The sequence below is a fragment of the Tenrec ecaudatus genome, chromosome 13 (genome assembly GCF_050624435.1).
Source record: "Tenrec ecaudatus isolate mTenEca1 chromosome 13, mTenEca1.hap1, whole genome shotgun sequence".
Lineage (NCBI taxonomy): Eukaryota > Metazoa > Chordata > Mammalia > Afrosoricida > Tenrecidae > Tenrec > Tenrec ecaudatus.
In genome coordinates this window covers 126,078,829-126,099,665 of record NC_134542.1, presented here as the reverse complement: position 1 = coordinate 126,099,665, position 20,837 = coordinate 126,078,829, and the positions used below count along the sequence as shown (strand labels likewise).

At 43.3% G+C, this 20,837-nt stretch overlaps 1 protein-coding gene and 1 non-coding gene across 2 annotated transcripts in view; both read right to left on the bottom strand.

Annotated features, from left to right (window-relative positions):
• CLASP1 (cytoplasmic linker associated protein 1) overlaps window positions 1-20,837 on the bottom strand; it is a 348,219-nt gene that overhangs the window by 142,054 nt on the left and 185,328 nt on the right. The window contains exons 15-19 of the mRNA XM_075530220.1: window positions 12,091-12,150; window positions 9,528-9,605; window positions 6,489-6,656; window positions 5,454-5,503; window positions 4,600-4,770 (exon numbers count right to left, since the gene is read on the bottom strand). Of these exons, the coding sequence (XP_075386335.1) occupies window positions 4,600-4,770; window positions 5,454-5,503; window positions 6,489-6,656; window positions 9,528-9,605; window positions 12,091-12,150 (527 nt within the window). The remainder of the gene's footprint in view (window positions 1-4,599; window positions 4,771-5,453; window positions 5,504-6,488; window positions 6,657-9,527; window positions 9,606-12,090; window positions 12,151-20,837) is intronic.
• Window positions 19,838-19,971, bottom strand: LOC142425201 (small nucleolar RNA SNORA13). Its single transcript, XR_012779557.1, has one exon. It is a non-coding gene; the product is annotated as a small nucleolar RNA SNORA13 (small nucleolar RNA).

Genomic DNA, 20,837 nt, shown 5'->3' with positions numbered 1-20,837 from the left:
TACTTTAGGCCCCAAATATCACTCCCATATTTCTCTTCTGAGAAGGCAAACTAGTAAGAGACAGCTTGTCTTTTTCGTAGTCTATTGTACAGATTGAGGGTACAACTTTCAGACCTTACTCAGGAGCGAGAATTATATTCCCAGGGATTGTCACTTTCCACTCCGACTACACGGCTCTATTCCTACCCTTTTTTTGACCTAGTGCCCCCTTTTAAGAAAAAATATAATCGATCCCCCTCTCCCCAACTAAAAACGTTTGTACTATAGTCCACAATCCAAAATAAAGTGTAGCACCCTAAATTGCTTTTGTAGCCCCCCTTGGGTCATTTCCTTCATCCTCCAGGGTACGATACTGACTACTTTAAAAAAATGTATTCCATCCTTCCATTTTCCTTCCAACTTAAGGAAGAGGCGATATGAATACTTACATGAAAGAAGAAAGTCGTCGATCAGCTTCTTAATGATATCTACCTTCAGTCTTTTACTCAGAGGTCCTCGCGGTACACCTACGTCTCTTGTCCTTTCCCTGTGGGCTGAGCTTTACAAATTGCCAGCCGTAAGAATTGCCAATGGGGCGGGCTTAAAATTCCTATTCCTTGGCCACGAACACATTCACTGTAGCAGAATCTTGAGGGGAGGGACTCTTAGGATTGTGCTAAACTTAAAAACCAAACAAAACCTCTATTTCTTCTTTCCCCCCTATTTCTGAGTATCTTAAGAAACATAGATTAACTTAACTGTGCACTGTACACATCAGGATAAAACCAAATCCACTCTGACCTTTGAGAGTGGCTACATGATGGTTGAAAATCAACCAAGTGTTCCTAATTGAAAGTGTTATCCAGGGGCGAGGCTACGCCCTAGCTTAGCCGAGAAGCAAGGCACCGAAGAACCAGGCTTTGTCATGCTTCCTACTCGTCCGTGTTAAAAAGGGGTGACCTGGTCTGGCATGTGCTAAGCACAACCCTCTGGCGAAGGAACTCAAGCCCAAACAAAATTCACTGCCAATGAGATGATTCTGACTCATAGGGACTCTACCAATGGGTGAAACTTTTAAAAAGACAATGCATCCTCAGGAAATGCTTCTTGAGCATGGAGGAAAAGCCCCCAACCAAGTAGCTCTAGATATACTTCCGGATCTCCCACCACGCTTTCCGTACCGTGTATAGTGCAAAACATAGCATAAAGAAGGTATTTAATACGAATGGGGATGTGCCAGTGATAATGATAAACGTGACGTCATAAAATTCAGAACCTTCAGGGGAGAGAAAGGTGCTTTAAATATTTTATTTAATTACTAAAAAAAAATCTTTACTAGTCTGTGAAATTTATCCCCCACCCCCTGCCAAAAAAAGGAAAGGCTTGTCGCAAGAGGCCACAAAACAAGAAGTAATGAAAAACCACAGGGAAAAAAAGTCCATGTTACTGCCTACTTACACTCAGCATGGGATCTGAGTTCCCAGAGTATGTAGTTGCCAAGATTCACAAGAAGGTGACACAGTAAAGAGAGAAAAGGATTCAAGTACAGCAGGGCAGAACCCAGTGGAAATGGAATGACGTGAACGGAGGGAGCACGTGCAACACCTCGTGCAGGGATCGCAGTTGGGACACTGGGCACCAGGCAACACTGGGTGGTAACAGAATCGTGAGAGGGAAACACATCTCAAGTCACAGAAACAAACCGCTTACCCTCCGCTTTAGTGGCAGTGCCATCTTTAAGCAAATTAAAAAAACAAAGGAAGGGATAACAAGGAACAATTAGTAACATTCAAAAAAAGCGGAATGTCATTGGCTACTAAAAAAGCAAAGAGTACAATTTAAAAACAAAACTGAAAGGAAAGCCAAGTTCAACAGCAGAGAGAGTCCCAAACACATCAGTGCACTTGATAACGAAGTTAGCGTAGCAGAAAGTGCTTTAGGTTTTAAAAGACAAAACGCACAAGAACAACCCTCAGAAGTGCTACAGCTGAAAGTGTGGTTTTTGTTTGTTTGTTTTTAAGCCAATCCTCATTCTCTTAAAAAGAGTTACGTTTCCTCGGTGTGACATTCTAGCGAAATAGAAAAAACGATGACAAATTTACATACTGAAGAGTCGAACACAGCGTCACCTGTACGGAAGAGCCAGGTAAGAAGGCCAGAGCAGCCAGCTGTAGCAGTGCCTACCCCAACTACATAGCCCGCAGCAGAGCTGTCAAGCACTGTACCTGAGTCAAGGCCTATGCTCTCCATGTCTTCCCTCACATGCCTGGACTCTAGAAATTCGGAGAAGGAGCATCAGCTTTAATGCTACACTTTACACACATGTAGGATGTGTTACTGCAAATGGTATCACGCTAAGTAGTAATCGGAACAAAGTCTCAGTAAGATTACATTTCAAATGATTTGTGGGTGTGTTTTTAACTTGATAAGGAACTCTTGTCAAATTGATTCTGACCCCTAATGGCCATGAGTATAACCACCCCAGAGAATTTCCAATGCTGTACATTTTCATGGAAACAGATTAGCACACCTTTCTTCCCCAGAGCAGCTGGTGGGCTCAAACTGCTGACGTTTTGGTGAACAACCAAGCAGTTAATCCCTGTAGCACCAGGGCTCCTCTGATTTTGCAAATGGAGGCAGGATCATCAGGAAAGGTAAGAGAGTCAGCATACTTTGATTTGTAATGAAACAGGTAACATGAGGTTGAACTCTATCATCGGTGCTTCGAACGGGTCAGTTAGACCAAAAAATCTGAGCACTTGTATTAGCACCGAGGGGTAGTCTGCAGTCATACTGAGGCATTCCAAATATTCACGGAAAACCAAACACAACTTCAGGTACCCCTAAAGGTGTTTTCACTCAAATTTTCAAGCAATGAGCCAATACCAATTACAAATATTACAGGTGGGTTTACTGTACTGAAACGCAGGTTTAAGTATTTTTAAATGGAACGAAATATTAATAGAACTGACTCAGCATAGCAGAGTGGAGTCAGTATTTCTGTCCAATGTCAGTAAAATATAAAGACTTCTATGTAACGCTGCATTAGTGAAAGAATACCGGAGAATAAATCTGGCTGAGTTTCTTCCAGACTGCAGTGTCTGCATGAATGAAGTATTCCCGAAGGAAAACAGGAATAACCTTTGGTTTGACAAGTATTTTACAATATGTACTTTTTCCTTTTTTTTTTTTTTTTTGTAGTTAGTTCAGGGATCGTTTGTTGGCCTTTAGGAGTGTTTTCCATCCAGTCAGTTGGGGCACCACGCCCTGGCCCCAAAGACACAATATACACTTTCAACATAATATTTATATAATAATGACACTTTCTTCGACTTATATAATGACAGTTTACAAAGGACTTCTATGGCATTTCATGGATCCACCTAAGTGGCTTAATCCACTGAACTGAACTACGCAGGAAGCTGCTAGCACCAGTAGTTTATGGGCAGGAGAAGCAGAGTTAAGTTATCGGTGGCCAGATCAAAGTCATAAGGCTTATAAATGACAGACCTCCAAACATTCTCTCAGTGTTCTCTTACTGTGCTTTCAAAGTGGAAAACCATTTTAGAACGTACTTTGGAATTAGTCTGTAAGCCACCTAAAGTAACTAATTTTCTAGGAATTTAAATTTTACTAATTTCTTTAAAACCCAAGATATCTAGCTTAAGGATTGGAAAATCGCTGCTCAAGAGCAATATGCAACTTTTTGTCATGTACAAATAGCTCTGAAGTGCAACTGAAAATGAACATAAAACTGTCATAGTTTCATATGATGGACATTACTCAGATAATGGTGATTGATTTCATTTGTTTGTGAAAATTTATGGCTCTTGAATAACCTTGAAATTGTTGGGAGGGACGGGCGTGGCTATTCCATCTCAAAAATTCGCTGACCCCTGATTTTGGTTTGCACACTTGGCTTTTTTCAAGAATAAAATAAAATCAAGCCGGAATAAATTAGCCACTAAAGTTGGCTGTAAAGCATGAGTAACTGACTTACTACTGTGCCAGATAGTAATTTTTTAAAGAAGGTCTATGGGTTTTAGAAAAACTGGGTGGCAATCCTGAGATGAAGGTTGGATCCACTCATGGAGGGTGACACACGAGGACAGCAGGTCTTACACAGATATGTTTGGTCACAGGTCCTTCGCCTTCTGGTACAGCCACACTCCACCAGCACCTTTTACTTGAAAATTAAGGCACTGCGACAGTGAAGATCTGTGATGCACCTGGAGGTTTCTTCACAACATTCTCCGGCTTGCTCCCCCTAGTGCCACAGGAGGGAAAGGCAGCTCTGGCCTGAGGGATAGGGGCTTGCCATGAAGCAAAACTCAAGGAAGGAAGCGCTCCAGGTGAGGTTGAGGAGAGTCTGAGTGCGCTTACACCCGACTGAAACGCTGACGTTCCAGAGAAAGAAGGCACTCAAAGACTCAAAGGTGGTTATTAATCATCAATAAGTACAGAAAGTTATTTATACTTAAATATCCGGTGACCGTGAAAATGTCCTAAGAGTTGTGTTAACTTCTCAATGAGCAACACCATTTAAACACAGGAGATCTCACACGCACGGCAGAGCTGGGGAGAAAGCGCGTTGTGCGCGCAATGGGAGGGGACAGTTACCTAAGGATGCGTAAGAGCCTGGCGGCAAAGCTGCTGCAGAGCTGAAAGGCACGACACCTGCAGACGAGGAGACCTTGGACTTGGCACTGGCAGCTGCATTCACATCAATGTCACTTCGAGACCGCTGGAGGGATCCAGTTGTGGACGCAGATTTGGTACTAACTGTAGAAGCTTTAGCAACGAAGGACCAAAAGTTAGCATGGGCTGTATTGAAATTTAAAGTATTTATTGTTATAACTTGATGTTGTTTTACTTGCTTGAAAAGAAAGAGGTAGTTATGTAAGCACACAGCAGTGATCAACACCCGGTGTCACTTACGACAGGACATGGACAAAGGACTGAAAGAAATTAAAAAGTAACCACAGCTATACACCTATGCCCTTTCTTCTCTTGTAATCAAGGAGTATGAACTACCCCGCAAAATAAACTCTCGTTCCAGTTAACGTGGGAAGTAAGAGAATTTTCACATCTGATCCGTTTTCTCATCATACAACAGGCTTACCTAGAAGTACTTCCACGTTGAGGCGGTACAAAGAAGATGCACCACTCTCCTGTCTCTAGCAGCCACTAAACTGCCCCGGGGGCTACTACTCCAAACACGACAAGGTATGGTCACCCGTCTTATGAAGGGAGAAGAGCAAGAACAGAACGCTTCGTGGCAGAAATAACACGATGGAGGAAACAGTGTCAAAATCACTGAGCTTAACTTCTGCCAGCATGCATCATGTTAACAATGCCGTTCACGGAAGAACCTGCCTGCGGGTCACCACCCTCGCAATGAAGCAGCCTCCCAAGCAGTGGGTTAATAGAGAGAGGGCTCCGTGGACCAGTGTCTGCTCAGGGAGTCACCTTACCTCTGGATGCCGTACTTCCAGTAGGACTTCTTTTCGCTGTGAGGGGCCGGCTAAAGATGAAGATAGACAACATTTACCGTCAGTTGTATACGAGCTGCCTTAACACAACAAGACTACAAACCACAACAGGAAGTTATGGTGATGTGGTGATTTCTTTAAAGAGGCTCTTGCCGGCAGTCTTAAGCAAGCTCTCCATTGTTAAGCAAGGCTTTACCAGTATCCTCCTGGGTTTGCCTTTCAGGCACAGAGAATGCAAAGCTATAGACAGCTGTTAGAGATGGAGAGAGGTGGCAAACTCTAAAAATTAAAAATAAATACAAACAGATCTGTGGCTAAGAGTTGGTTGTGTAAAACTGTGCCCCACAGGGATTGCAAAGCGGGGACATTGCCCAGGCTTTCTTTCTCGGAACCTCTGAGTGGACTCAACACCACGAACCTATCCAGCAGCTGTCAAATGGAGAACCGGACCTCCCTGGGGCTCTAATGTTAGACTACGTCCTAGGTTTCTAATGCCTTTCCATTCGAAACTGATCTCCGGGTTAATTCTCACCACTTCTCAAAGGCGCTTTGACGCATTTCTCTGTGAATGGCTTACCCGCCTACCCAATGCCGTTGAGTCGATTCTGGCGTGGTGACGATTAAAGACAGGACAGAGACTGGGTCTCTGAGATGGCACATCCTCAGGGGAGTAGTCTCACCTGTCTCCCAGGGAGTAGCTGGTGGGTTTCAACGGGCGAAACGACAGCGAATAGCCCTAAGCTTCCCCTCTCATCCGTCAGGGTTCCTTATACTGCTTGTTCTACTTTAGAATTAATTTAAGTTACTCTAAAACGACATGCTAAGGACTGCCATGTAAATTTCACTGACAGCTAATCAGAGCGGCCAGCAAGGCCGTGTGGTTCTTACCATTCAGTGCCACATCCGAGCCCAGTCCCAGACTCTACACGCAGGTCTCAGGCCCACACATTTAAAAGCACGGACTTTGTTTTTCATAGAATACCTCTCGCTGGGCAAAAGCAAAGCTCAATTCCTTACTTCAGGCTCTCCTGCGAGCTAGAGGATGAACGGTCTGATTGAGGCAGTGACACGATGCTGTCTGAATTCTTCAAATGGGACTGCAGGGCTTTCTGGTAGGAGGACTCCAAGTTTTGGTATAAGTGTTCCGCGTCTTTGCTGAAGTGACTGTGGAAACCCCAGTAACATCTGCGGGAGGACACAGCTTCCTGTTAGAGCAGGCATGCACCACCCACATCTTCTAAGACTGGAAGCACATCCACCCGGGCTTTTTAAGGCAGTAGAAGCAGGAGCACAGTTAGAGAGAGAGAGAGAGAGAGCGCGCGCAAAGACAAAAAGACCAGGCCTCACAACTTACTGGCTTTGTGTTGTTGTTGTTTGGGGGATTTTTGGACACTGGGCAAGTTACTTAACTTCTCTGAATCTCATTCTCATTGACAAAACAGGAATGAAAGCTCCTGGCTTGTAAGACCGAGGAGCGTTACAGGGGATAGCTAAAACGTCTCCAACTGTGGGTAGAAGAGAAGGATTGGTAGTTTTTATAAATGCGCTTTGATATTCATTATTTGAATATTTAAGTAGAAAGATGTTCAGCACTACATGGGCTCTTTATTACAATTAAAGAACTAGGAAAATTGGGGGGGGGAGGGGAAAGACAATACAAGGATTAAAAATAGCAAATCCATTCCTAAAAATTTTTAGTGGTCACTAATTCAGTAGAAACTACTTGAAATGAGATGGTGGTAAGGCCTTTGGAGTTTAGTGAGATGTTCCATAGAAATCAGAAACAAGGAAGATATAACTTAACTGTCAGGGTAGTCCAGGGTGACAAGCATTGGCTCAGGAGATATTTAAGCAGTCAAAGAAAGCTCTACTGTCCAAAGTTAGTAAAGCTGGCTTTTATCCTGCATTCATTACAAGAATTGGTTTTGGAAGAACAGGAAAGGCAGTCGTGGATGCAAAATTGCCAGCATACACCTATGACCATCCCAAGAAAGTATACCAGGGGGTACCCCCAAAACCCGAGAATTCTCCCCACCCCCAACTACGTATTCAAAATGTTTTACAAAACAACCTTATCATCTTCAAAGTACTTTCCATTACACTTGATCTATTACATTTTTCAAACTCAGCTCTTTGGATGGCTGACAGCATCTCCATCAATATTTGGCTTCACCTTTTCGACACTGTTGTCCTTCCGTGTCCCTCCTCATTCGAGACAACAAAAGGAAGTCACCAGAGCGAGGTGACGTGAGTCAGGGAGTAGAGCAAAAGAGGCTGGTGTTTTGGGCTCCGCCGAGATGGCCGCATGAGCAGGTGAAATGTCACCATGGCAAAACCAGTCCTGCATCTGCCACAAATCAGGCCTCTTTTGTCTGTTACTCAGTCTTTTCAGAATCTCTAAATAGAAAGCTTGATTAACAGTCTGGCCTGGTGGAATGCACTCCAAACGCACCACTCCCCTCGTATAAAACAAATGAGCCTCATCTTGATCCGTGATTTCACCTGATCAGCTTTTGGGGGGAGAGGTGATGATGGCATCTTCCACTGGCTCCGATGGTGGTTGTTTTGGGCGTCGTAAGAATGGCACCGTGTCTCATCACCAGTAATGGCCTTGAAAATCAAAGTCTGGGGCGCACGGGAGCTGTCCTTTCAAAGCACGGCTCGCTTCCAATTGATGCTCTTCTTGCTGGTCGGTCAGAACCCGCTGCACAAATTTTGCAGTTCCCATCTCATTCCCAAATCTTCCATTAAAATACACTGAACCAAGCTTCAAGATAGTCCAGTTAACGTCCCCATCTCTTCCATGGTCTGTTGTCGGTCTTTGATCACAAGGTACACACATTTTGCTGGCATTTTCTTCCATTCAGGAAGTTGACAGACGTCCAGAATAAGGTTTGTCATCCATCGGCATTTCACCTTTCTTGAAACGAGAAAACCACGTGTCCACGTGCGGTTTGCCCACAGCGCTGTCCTGGTGAGCTGTGCTCAACACCGGAGCAGTTTCTGCGGCATTCATGCCGTGCGGGAAACAGAATTTCACAGCCGCACCCTGTTCTCTTCAATCAGCCACCACAAAAATCGAGTTTCAAATGAAACTGCTTTTACCAGAAAATTCACCCTGACCAGAGCCCCTTCCCAGGTAATGCCACTGGGTGCACCAACTCAGAGCGAGTTGCTTGTTGGTCACCTAGCAGGGAAAATGTGTCCTATGAAAGCTCTGCTCAGTGGAGCTTTTCTCCTTCATTTTTTTTTGGGGGGGTGGGGGTTAGGGGGGATGAAGGGTAGCCTCTCATATATCTTAGTTTAGAATCTAACAGTATATATATATATATATATATATATATATATATATATATATATATATATATACACATATATATATAAAATCACAATGGCAAATTTATACCCAACATAATGGCCACATGGCTGAATTATAACCAGTATTAATGGAAAATGCACAGCAAACAAGAGATGAAAGCAATGAGCGATCACTATGATACCATTGTGCATCAGGTCAATCCAAGTCTCAAAACTCTAAACCAAACTCTATCATCAAATCAGATCTGACTCATAGTGACGCTATAGGGCAGAGTAGAAATGGCCCTGTGGGTCCCCGAGACACAACTCTTTACAAGAGAAAGCCCCACCTCCCTCTGAGCAGTGGCTAGTTGTCTTGAACAGTTGACCTTGCAGTTCTAAGTGTAACCCACTAGGCAACCAGGGCTCCTAGAATCCGTCTCTACACACACGGTTCACACCGAGGACGACTACAAGGCTGCAAAGATTTGACTACAGTCCTGCATGATAAGTCTCCATGGGAAAGCCAAAGAGCCCCTGAACGGACCCAAGAAGCATGCAAACATCCATCTCCTAAATCCCAAGACCAGAATTACTTAGTGCCTGGCCACCACTACCAAGCCAAAAATAACTTTGGATTCTGATTTGGCTTTTTCACGAGATCTTGATTAGTAAGAAAGACAGCGAAGGCAGCAATCTAGACAGCAGATGTATAAAAACCAAAGTGAATAAGGGGCGAGGAATAGGATAAAAACTTACTTTCTGGCTTCTATCCGTGCTTCAGAATCGGCATCATGAATTCCTTTCTTTATCGTTTCAGCTAATACTGATATGTGTCTAGACGTTTGGAAAACAAAGCAGTAAAAATAATAAATATTTACGGTTTCATGTGGATTAAAAACAGGTAGGAGGGTCTGGGTACTCAAGACCACAGTCTCCGGGAACACCAAGTTCAACTGGCATACTGGAAATTCAAAAGGCAGTGTAATCCTTGGGAGGTCACACGGTTTGGTGTCATTCTTCCCTCTGGACTTAAGCCGGCATCCCACTGAGATGGCTGCGTAGTTTAAGACAAGTCTTCAAGAACCCAGACGGGACTCCTCCTAACAGCCAGGCACTACCAGAGTTCCCCACACTTTGCTGTAGCACTCACAACTTCCATGGCCTCTCTGCGTGCGTGTCCGGTCCCATAGGCCATGCCGTAGGAACAAATCACTCGTCGATGGGGGCTATGAATAAGGGTGAGCTCAAAATCCATTCGTGTCTCATGGCTTATCTATGTCCCTGGTCCACTTTATGTTCATTGGGGAACAGAAATCATCCCATGGGGCATAGAGTAATATATTGATAGTATCATTAATTTAGCCAATGTTATAGAATTTCAAATACTGTTTAGAAAAGGAAGGTATGTATACATAGGACAGCCTTTAGACCAAAATACATGGATTGTTGACCTGTATATATCGGAACCTAAAGTGACTGGACAGCATTTGCACAAACAATGAGGATCAGAGATAGGGCAAACTTTCAATAAAGCTCATTCACAAAGGCAGGCCCATTCCTGCTAGATTAAGATGCCAGCAAAAATGGGAAAAAAGCATGAAAACATCACATGTATGATCATCGCAAGCTGCCATTCCTTGGACACCCTCAAAATCGGAGGACAAATGACCAACCCTATTAGCCCATCTACAGTGTTTGCTTCTCTCCATACAGCTGAGAGCACGCGCGCCACGAGGCAGGCAGGAGGCTAGGAAGTGAATGAAATGCACGAAGGGGCGGTCGGTGAGGCCTCCAGGCTTTTGGTTCTGCTCAATCTTAATCCACATTCTAACTCGAAATTCCAGGATCAGATACTTAAACAAAGAAATAAGAAGGTTGGGAAAAACTTGTGAGAGTATATTTTCTTTTCAAAATGTTTAATTTCAGATAAATCCTAGAGATTAGTTTAGTTTTGCTTCATCTTTGACCACTGCCAACCAAGGCCGAGGCCCACAGCTATAATCTATTTATTAAATTCCGCTACGAATGAAATTCTTAATATGCCACGAAGTTCTCCACAAATTGAATATGGTTAATTTATAGGTGAGAAAAAATCATCATCCATTGTCTTTAAAATGAACTATGAAAGAACAAGAGACACCAAAAATTTTTAGGAATTGAAAATGACAGAAAAAGAATCTCAAAATAAACAGACAAACACTGCTTCAAGAATTCGCCCACAATCATTGAGGGGCCGAGTACCTGGTCAGTAGGTGAAGGGACAGACTGGGCGGTGTAAGGCACGTTTAAATAGCAATACCTACTACATTAAGGATTCTTGGTGGTGGCGGGAGGGGAAGGGAGAAAAAACAAAGAGGAGCTGATATCAGAGAGCTCAAGAGGAAAGAACATGTTTAGAAATGGTTGATGCCACCAAATGTACATGTCTGCTTGAGATAATGGATGCATGGGTTGCTATAATACATGTGAGAGCCCCCCAGCATGACCTATATTAAAAAATACATTCACTTTATAATAATAACATAAAAGTCGCCGTACAACACTCCGATAAGGAGAAAACTTCTGAAGAAGCAAACTTTCAAGGGAGTGAAATTCATCTATAGTTCTAAGACGGAGCCCCTGTAATCACCGCGAGGGAACCGATCAGTGTCATTCAGCTAGACAGGAGTCAACAAAGAAGCTCTCCAAGCTCTGGGGTTGTGCATTGTCCATAATGTACAGCACACTACATTTTAAAAAACCAATCTGCATATAGGAGCTGGAGGCACAGGGAATCCAGGGCGGATGATACCTTCAGGACCAGGGCTATGAGGAGCGATACTGGGAGGGTAGAGGGTGAGTGGGTTGAAAAGGGGAACCGATTACAAGGATCTACATGTGACCTCCTCCCTGGGGGATAGACAACAGAAAAGGGGGTGAAGGGAGACGCGGGATAGGGCAAGATATGACAAAATAATAATCTATAAATTATCAAGGGCTCATGAGGGAGGGGGGAGTAGGGAGGGAGGGGAAAAAAAGAGGACCTGATGCAAAGGGTTTAAGTGGAGAGCAAATGCTTCGAAAATGATGAGGGCAAAGAATGTACGGATGTGCTTTATACAATTGATGTATGTATATGTGTGGATTGTGATAAGAGTTGTATGAGCCCCTAATAAAAATTTTTTTAAAAATCAAATTTCATACATTTCTGTGAATGTGACAGGCTCAAAACAATGTTTTCCAAATGCTTTCATTTCTTTCAGAAAATGGGTTAGGCTACTCACTGATGTAAATCTCAAGATTCGATTCGGAGGATCAAAGCTTCGAAACAGATACTCACCGTTCCAGTGAATGTGTCTGCCATTCTTGTAAAAGTAAATCTAAAAATTCAAAGCAGCGCCTGGGGAGTGTTCAAATAAATAAATAAGTTTTAGTATTTTGCATATTAGGGACGATAAATGAGCTGTCTTCTACTTTATGATGGTAGCTATGTAAGCAACAATGCAGATGCCATTTAAACCAAGTTTTACATGCACCGCTCAGCAACATTAATTACACTCATCACTGTGTTTCTCTTATCCCAAACTCCTTCAAACAACCTGTTAACCCATTAAGTAAACTCAGAGTTTAAGTGACCCAACAGTATTATAATTGTTAAATTTCTGTTTGTTTATCATTCTAAAAATGGAACATGAAGAACAACTGGACAAGTGGAATGAAGCCGTCTATGGCGGAGACGGAGGGAAATAAAAATCCCGAAGGGATGGAAGGTTCTCTTCAAATCAGAAACTGAGCTCATGGCAGCATTGCTAACAGGGCTTGTCATTGTCCTTTGGTTTAATCTCACTGCAGCAGTCTTGCATGCAACGTACATATGAACAAGCCATCAGTGTGCATTAAAGAATCTGTGTTTACATTAATTTCTCAGAATGCCTTTTCTACAAAAAGTGTAGAAAATACCATACAAATAAAGAAATTTTTATATTCCCCTGTAATAGTGTCATATAGAGGTTAGAAATGATTTTCTATAGTCACTCTGCTCTTTTTCCCTTCCATCTTTCAGCAAGCTTCCAGTTGTTCATTTATGTGCTATTTCTGCAAATGTTAGTTCCCACCTTTTCATGATCCCCTTCTGCTGGTGTCTAGCGTCCCTAATTCTACAGAAGTATATCTTACAAGCCATAGGGACCCATTCAAGGAAAGCACAATCCAAAGTTTGTCTTTCTCTGATGAAATGAACGCCATTTCTTTACCCTTAAACTAGTCCATTTAAAATACCTTAAATCTATACAATTAATCACTCAATAACATTTTAGCAAGCCTTTACCTGGTGCTAGTTAGGGTCCCGGTGGCACAATGGGTTATGAGATGCCTGGTAATCTCTGGGAAAGATGAGGCTTTCAGATCCAGTAAGGATTTGTAATTTTTGAAATGAAGAGGAACAGTAATTGGAAAATGTGGTTGTGGTGACAAAAACGAAGCTGGAGATCACAAGCTAGAATTGTGCAAGACCAACAACTTGGTCATAAAAGACCTTTGTCAACAACACACAAACAGCTGCTACTCATATGGACGTCTTCAGATAGAATACACAGAATGACGACATCTGGATAAGCTCAATATCAGCAGCTTAAAATCAGGCCAGGTGCTAACTTTGTAACATCCATAGATTGCTCACATGCAAGTTCAGGTTCAAACTGAAGGAAATTAAAGCAAGTCCACAAGAGTTAAAATACAACCTTAAGTCTAGCCTGCCTGAATTTCAAGAACAACTCAAGAAGGGATGTGATGTACTGAACACTAACGACAGAAGACCAAAGAGCTGTGGGGGGCCATCAAGAACATCACTCATTAAAAAAGCAAGAGGTGATTAAAAACACAAGAAAGACAGACAAGATCACAGTGGATGTCAGAAGACACTTGGGAACTTGCTCTTATTCAGAGTAGCTAAGGCAAATGGAAGAAGTTATGAAGTTAAATTGCTGACTAGAAATTCCCCCCCACTGGCTGCTCTGAAAAGCCGTCTTCGCACTTGGTTCCGGGGCCTGCTTAACACAGCCTCTGTCGCCACTGCGGACCCAGGCAGCTCCCCAGCCTCAGTCCCCAAACTCCCTGCACCCCAAGCGTGCCCCAGCACATCAGACACGGCTGTGGACATCATCCTGAGATCACCAAGGACTGAAAGGAGAAGATGGAGGTTGTGGGGAGACGGAGAATGGAAGAGAGGCCCTCACTCAACAGGAACACTAACTGGGAAAAGGGGGAACAGGAAGCTGACAACAAGTGGGCAAAGTGCAGCAGGCAGGGAGGAGGAAGACGAGGGGAGAAAGGTGGAAAAGAGGAGGCTGAGGCAGCTACACAGGGAGCGGGTAGCTGAAGATGAGCAGGATGATAATGTTGATACCAAGAAGCAGAGTCACTGTACCAAAAGGTACAGGCCAACGCGGGTCACTAGACAGCAAAAGGAAAGCTCAACTGACGGGAAAAGGCCCCCCTGACCTGTTCAACCTGCACTCCAGTCTCTGAATGTAACCATGGTCCTCTTCCAGTACAGCTGTGCCCGCCTGCCCACGCTGCAGGTGACAGCACTGCCCAGCACCAAAAGCCCACTGCAGATTGCAGTAGGAGAGGCCAACACTTCCAAGGCTCTGCTTTGTGTCTTAAAAGTACTTTAAAAAGGAAAGTTTGTTTTTAGTTTTTTAATCTACATTTAATATTTTTGTACATATTGTTAGGGTTCAGGTACTTTTAATGATCTCACATGACCAAACAGACTTCTGAGATTCTCTGTCCTACTTCGGATTTTACCTGCGGTGTGTGACCAGGCTCGCTATCGATCAAAGAGGGGGTAAATTTTTTTTGTAAAAACAGCAAAATCAACAAGAACATACAATCTTATTCTAAGCATTCCAGTAACTGTTTTTGTGTATGTACTTAGCTGTACAATAAGGACTTGGTTTGTATGAGATAGTTACAAAGGCCAAATATAAAAAGGTCTCTTTTTCCTTTTGTTGTCTATGAAGATGCTGTTTATTTATTTTTTGGTCTGTCTGATGTATGTTGTCCAACAATGAACTGAAATTTTATTTTGCTCCATTCTAACCAGGGTAGGAAGAGAAGACGAGCCAAATGTTATCATGAAACGTGCAAAGAGCGTTCGAAGGCCCAACCGGCACAGCACACTTAGCATCGCTTAAGGCGAAGGAACGAAAGAATAAATCCGAGACTCGAGTTGCAACACTGAAAGCTCCTGTAAGCATAATTTTAAATGACAAAGGTGGCGTCAGAAGAAGATGGTACAACGTAAAGTTATCGGAGCTGCGTGACTCCTCAATAAAAAGGACTAACCGATTGCAAACTCTTTAAGGAGGCAGCACATGAACAAGAAACTATGCTGCCGAAGTAAGAAATTCACACTCCACCTGAAACACCAGTCAAAACAAAGGCTTCAGAAATTGATGGAAAACCAATGGAAATGTTTCAACAAGATCGTGAAGCACTGAAAGCACTCACTCATCGTGCCAGGAAACGTGGAAGACAGCTACGTGGCCAACTGAGTAGAAGAGATTCATTTCTGAAAGAAAGGTGACTCAATAGAATGCTCAAAGTATAGAATAATATCATTACTGTTACACACAAGGTGCAAGTAAAATTTTGCTGAAGATCATCCAACAACATAGCAATACATTGCCTGGGAGCTGCCAGAATTTCGGCCTGGATTCAGAAGAGGGCGTAGAACAATGGCTATCATTGCTGATGTCAGATGGATCTTGGCTGAAAGCAGAGAGCACCAGAGAGATGTTTCCTTGTGTTTTATTATTGACTATTCCATGACATTGGACTGTGAGGACCATAAGAAACCATGGAGAGCCTTGAGAAGAATCCCAGAACAATTCACTGTGCTCCCACAAAATTTGTTCATGGACCAAGAAGCAATTGTGTGCACAGAATAAGGAAGTACTGCATGGTTTACCATCATGGTGTCTATCAGTGGTGTATCCTCTCACCATGCTTATTTAATCTGACTGCTGAGCAAGTCATCAGAAAAGCTGGCCTTTATGAAGAAGAATGTAGCATCAGGATTGGAGGAAGGCTAATTAACCACCTGTGATATGCAGATGACCCAACCTTGCTGCTGAGGAGGTCTCACAGGGCTTGCTGATGATGCTCAAGGAGTGCCACTGCCAGTGTGGATTACAGCGCAACGTTAAGAAACAAAGATCCTCACAGCGGGATCAGTAGGCAACATCATGGTCCACGGAGGAGTGTCTGAAGGCGTCAAAGCCTTTACCTTGTCTGGATACGCAATCAAGGCTCATGGAAGCAGCATGCAAGAGATCAACCGTTGCTTCACAGTGGGTAAGTCTGCTGCCTAAGAATTCTTTAGAGTGCTAAATAGCAGGGCGGTTATTTTGAGGACTAAGATGTGCCTGATCCGAGCCATGGTCATTTCAAATGCTTCATCTGCATGTGAAAGTTGGACACCGAACAAGGCAAGACTGAAGAAGGATCGGTGCATTTGAATTGTGGTGTTGGTGAAGAATATGGGCATTACCAAGGCTTCCAAAAGGACAAACAAATGTGTCTTGGAAGAAGTATGGCCAGAATGCAAGAATAGCAAGATGTTTGTCTTACATACTTCGGACATGTTATCAAAGAAGTACAGTGCCTGGAGGACATCATGCTTGGGAAAGAAGAGGGGCAGCCAAAGAGACCCTGGATGTGCTGGATTGACACAGTGGCTCCAATGATGGGCTCAACTGTGGGCACGATTGTGAGACTGGCAACAGAGCAGGCGGTGTTGGGTTCTGTTGGATGTCGGGTTGTATGGGTCAGAACCTACTCGACGGCACCTGACAACACATAAGATGTACAGCGCTGGAAACCCATAGGGACCCTTCTACTCTCTCTTAGACACTTGCTGTGAGTAGGAACTGACTGGCAGTGAGTTTGATTTTGATGCTAGGGGTTAGAAATACAATGATAACCAAGATCGCCTCCAGAGAACAAGACAGCCCGGGAAACTGACTATGTTGTGCCAGTGGTGCAAGGTGCTGTAGCAGCATGGTGGAAGGTACTAAAACTCCAGCTTGTGGCTGGGAATGGTATGGGGAGAGGAGGCTTGAAAAGCAAGCTTTCTCAAAGGAAGGGACCCTAAACTATGCCAACACTCCCTCCTTACTGCCACTTTCCTCATGCCTCCCCCAACTTATATGATATTCAATCTACCTCTACCCTACTGCCAGACCATGACCCACTGAATCTTTCTGCACCCTTTTTTCACCTATTCGACTTTCACAAAGTGATCCAATTTTATTATCATCTATGGCATTTCTTGTTTCAATTCTCTCTTTAAGGTTTTCCATGGCTAATTCCACAGAAGTGAACAATGTATTCCTTCTTTGTAGTCTGTCATTTGTCTGGAAACACTGCTGACACTTGTTCACTTTGGTTGACACTGCTGGATTTTAAAGACAAATGATATAGCTTCTAATACCAAAGCAAGACACAAACTACCATAGTATAACAAAACTGACAGACAAAGGCTCAGGATGGATTCAGAAGAGGATATGGGAAAAGGGCTATCACTGCTGACGTCAGACAGCTCTTGGCAGAAAGAAGAGATTGCCAGGAAGATGTTTTACTTGGTGTTATTGACTGACTAAACCAGTGGTTCTCAACCTTCCTACTGCCGCAACCCTCATGGGGTGGTGACCCCCAACCATAAAATTATTTTCGTTGCTACTTCATCACTGTCATTTTGCTACTGTGATGAATCATAATGCATATATCTGATATGCAGGATATATTTTCTCTTTTAAAAACTTTTATTATTTATTTACTTTGCAGGATGTATTTTCATTGTTACACACTGAACATTCCGTATATACTCGAATATAAGCCGACCTGAATACAAGCCGAGGTACCTAATTATTACCTGGGAAACCAGAAAAACTGATTGACTTGAGTATAAGCTTAGGGTGGAAAGTGCAGGCTGTGAATTAATAGAGACCAGAGGAGGGAGACGGAGCGCAGCCACAGACACATCCTTACCAGTTCAGTTGCCAGAGTACGTGAATCATTATGGGTCCTTCTGCGAATTGGAGCCGTCCACGTCATAGGACGGCTCTGATTGGTTAGATGTGAGTAAGCAAATGTTCAAAGCCCTGCAGTGTCAGTGGGGCTTTGAATGAACAGTGGAGGAACGGCAATTACTTGCGATATAATGGGTGCTCGTCCCAGGCGGGGGCGGGGGGGCACCGAGATGTTACACCTCGCTGGGGTACCACTGACCCGTGTATAAGCCAAACCCCCGTTTTTCAGCACATTTTTTGTGCTGAAAAACTCAGCTTATACGCGAGTATATACGGTAATTAAAGCATAGTGAGTAATCACAAAATAATATGTAATTACATATTGTGAAATATTTATTTCTAATGACAACTAAATAAAATTTTGTCTTGAAGCATGATGTAGCATGATAACAGTCTTCATGCCAGGTACTGGTCTGTGGGCATATCTGCACGTGAACAGACCCGCCTGGAGATGGACACGGGAGCGGTGTCTTGGTTCCTAAGACCATTGGAAATATGTGTCATCCAATGGTCTTGTGTGACCCCTGTGAAAGGGTCATTAACCCCCAAAGGGGTCGTGATCCACAGGTTGAGAGCCACTGATCTAAAGGATTAGACTGTGGATAGCCTTGAGAAGAATGGGAATTCTGGAATACTTCATTATGTATCCATGCGGAACTTGTACAGGGAGCAGGCGGCAGTTGTATGAAGAGAACACAGGAAAATACTGCCCGGCTCAGAGCAGGAAAGGTGTGCATCCGGAATGCTTCCTCTCGTAAGACTTCTTTAATCCATATGCTGAGCAAGGAATCTAGAGAAGCTGGATTATTTAAAGGAGAATGTTGTATAGACTCGGAAGAAGGCTTATTAACAGCTTGTGATATGCCGATGACACAACCTTGCTTGCTGCAGGTGAGGAGGCCTTGAAGCACTTGCTGGTGAAGGTCAAGGACTGCTGACTTCAATATGGGTTATAACCCAATGTAAAGACAGCGGAAACCACATAACGTCTGAGAAAATACTGAAGTCGCCGAGGATTGTATCTTGGTTGGATGTACAAGCGATGCTCATGAAGCAGTATTCAAAAGATCACACGACTCTTGCATTGGGTAAATCTGCTGCACAAGATCTCCTTAAAGTGTTCTGAGGACTGAGGTGTGCCTGACCTAAAAATACCTCATTTTCCAACACCTCTTATGAATTTGAAAGTTGGACACTGAATAAGGAAGGCCAAAGTAACATTGACCCCTTTGAATCATGGCGCTGGTCAGGAGCATTGAAAGCACCGTGGATGACAAGAGACAAAACAAATCTGTCTTAGAAGCCGAGCAGCCAGAATGGAAAGACTCTGTCTTGTGTACTTGGGACATGGTGTCAGGCGAGACCGGTTCCGGAAGAAGGATCGCGTGTTTGAGAAACTCCTGGGCAGTGAAAAAGAGGAGAGCCCTGGCCCATGATGGACTGACACAGTGGCTGCATCGATGGACTCAAGCATGAGGACAATTAGGAGGATGGAAGATGACAGTTTCATTCTGTTGCACACAGTATCACAGTTGAGTCAGAACCAAGTTGATGGCATGATCTTTCTTGGGAATACATCACCTGCTGGCTTTATCGTGATTCTCTGAAACAGTTAAATGTAGAGCGTGTATGTTGACACTCTCTTTTATATACACCGCTTTGCACTAATCTTTGTTTCAAGTATTTTCTAATCTCCCCAAGCTTTGAAAAGGCAGGCACAATGTCCAACTCATTTTCCCAAGTTCTACAAAACAAAACTAGCTACACAGGTTGAACTGTCTTGGTGCCATTATCCACTTGGGTTTGGGAGAGGCGATCAAGCATCTTTACCTGTGTGAAGAAGGCAAGGGAAACAGGCCAGATGATTCCTATTGCTTGTTTTTTGTTTGATTTTTTTTAATTTTGCAACTTTTAATTTGTTTTTCCTAAAACTGGTTAAGGGAAACCATTCATTCAATTCTGGCAGACTACACTTCAGCGTAGTGAACAAACAACTGTTCCTTATGCAGCATCTACGCCAAAGAAACCAAGTTCAAGGGCAAAAATGGCTGCAAAAGAATTTAATTTATGCCTTTTTTGACACCACATTCACAAGTTTCCGAAAGTGAATGGGCAACACAAAGGCCTCCTATTGCTTGTTTTTAATTAAAACACAAAGTTCTAACTACTGATGTTCATCTTAACATAGGACCAAGACTTATTAAGTATGCTTCAGAAATTGATGTGTGTTGGGTAGGGGTGACATTTCTATGGTCACAGTGATTATAAGTTGCTACTGGTATATACTAACAAGGGCTGGATTTGCTAAGTATCCTGCAATGTTCCATAGCAGAGAAGTAGGTCATCCCAGAACACGACAGCACTTTAGTAGAGGAACTCTATCTTACACAACGGGCAACATAAATACAGAACTGCTTTGGAAACATAAAAATGGCACATGATGATAATGACGACAGCAGCTGCGACAAATTCTAACAGTCATCCACTAAAGTGCCACGTCCCTTTTCCCTACCGATGTGTGGAGCCTCTGAAAGGCCCTGCAGCAGTGTGCTTTCAGGCCTTCCAGGTCATATACCGTACATACTCGAGTCTAAGCCGACCCCATTATCAGCCAAGACATCTAATTTTAACCACAAAACCTGCATTAAAAATGTTCTGGAAAACTCGGCTTATACACGAGTATTTACAGTCATTTGAACCTACTGGGTTCAAAGTTCTTAAAGTATCCCTGAGTTTATGTTCTTGTCTCTAGAGAGCTGCTCTATTCTAGGTGAATTTTTGTTTGTTCGAGAGCAGATGGCAATCCTCAGATTATATGTACATAGCTACACAGTTAGAAATCAAGCTTCTTCTGTGAAATGCCAAATTTCTCTCACCCTGGTCCTAAATGCTTGGCTAGCCCCCTTATTTCTCCCTCTTGACTTCCAAGTAACTGTCAGTAAGGTGATTCATGCTTAGGAGGGATCTCACCTGTGGAAGCATAAAGGACCAA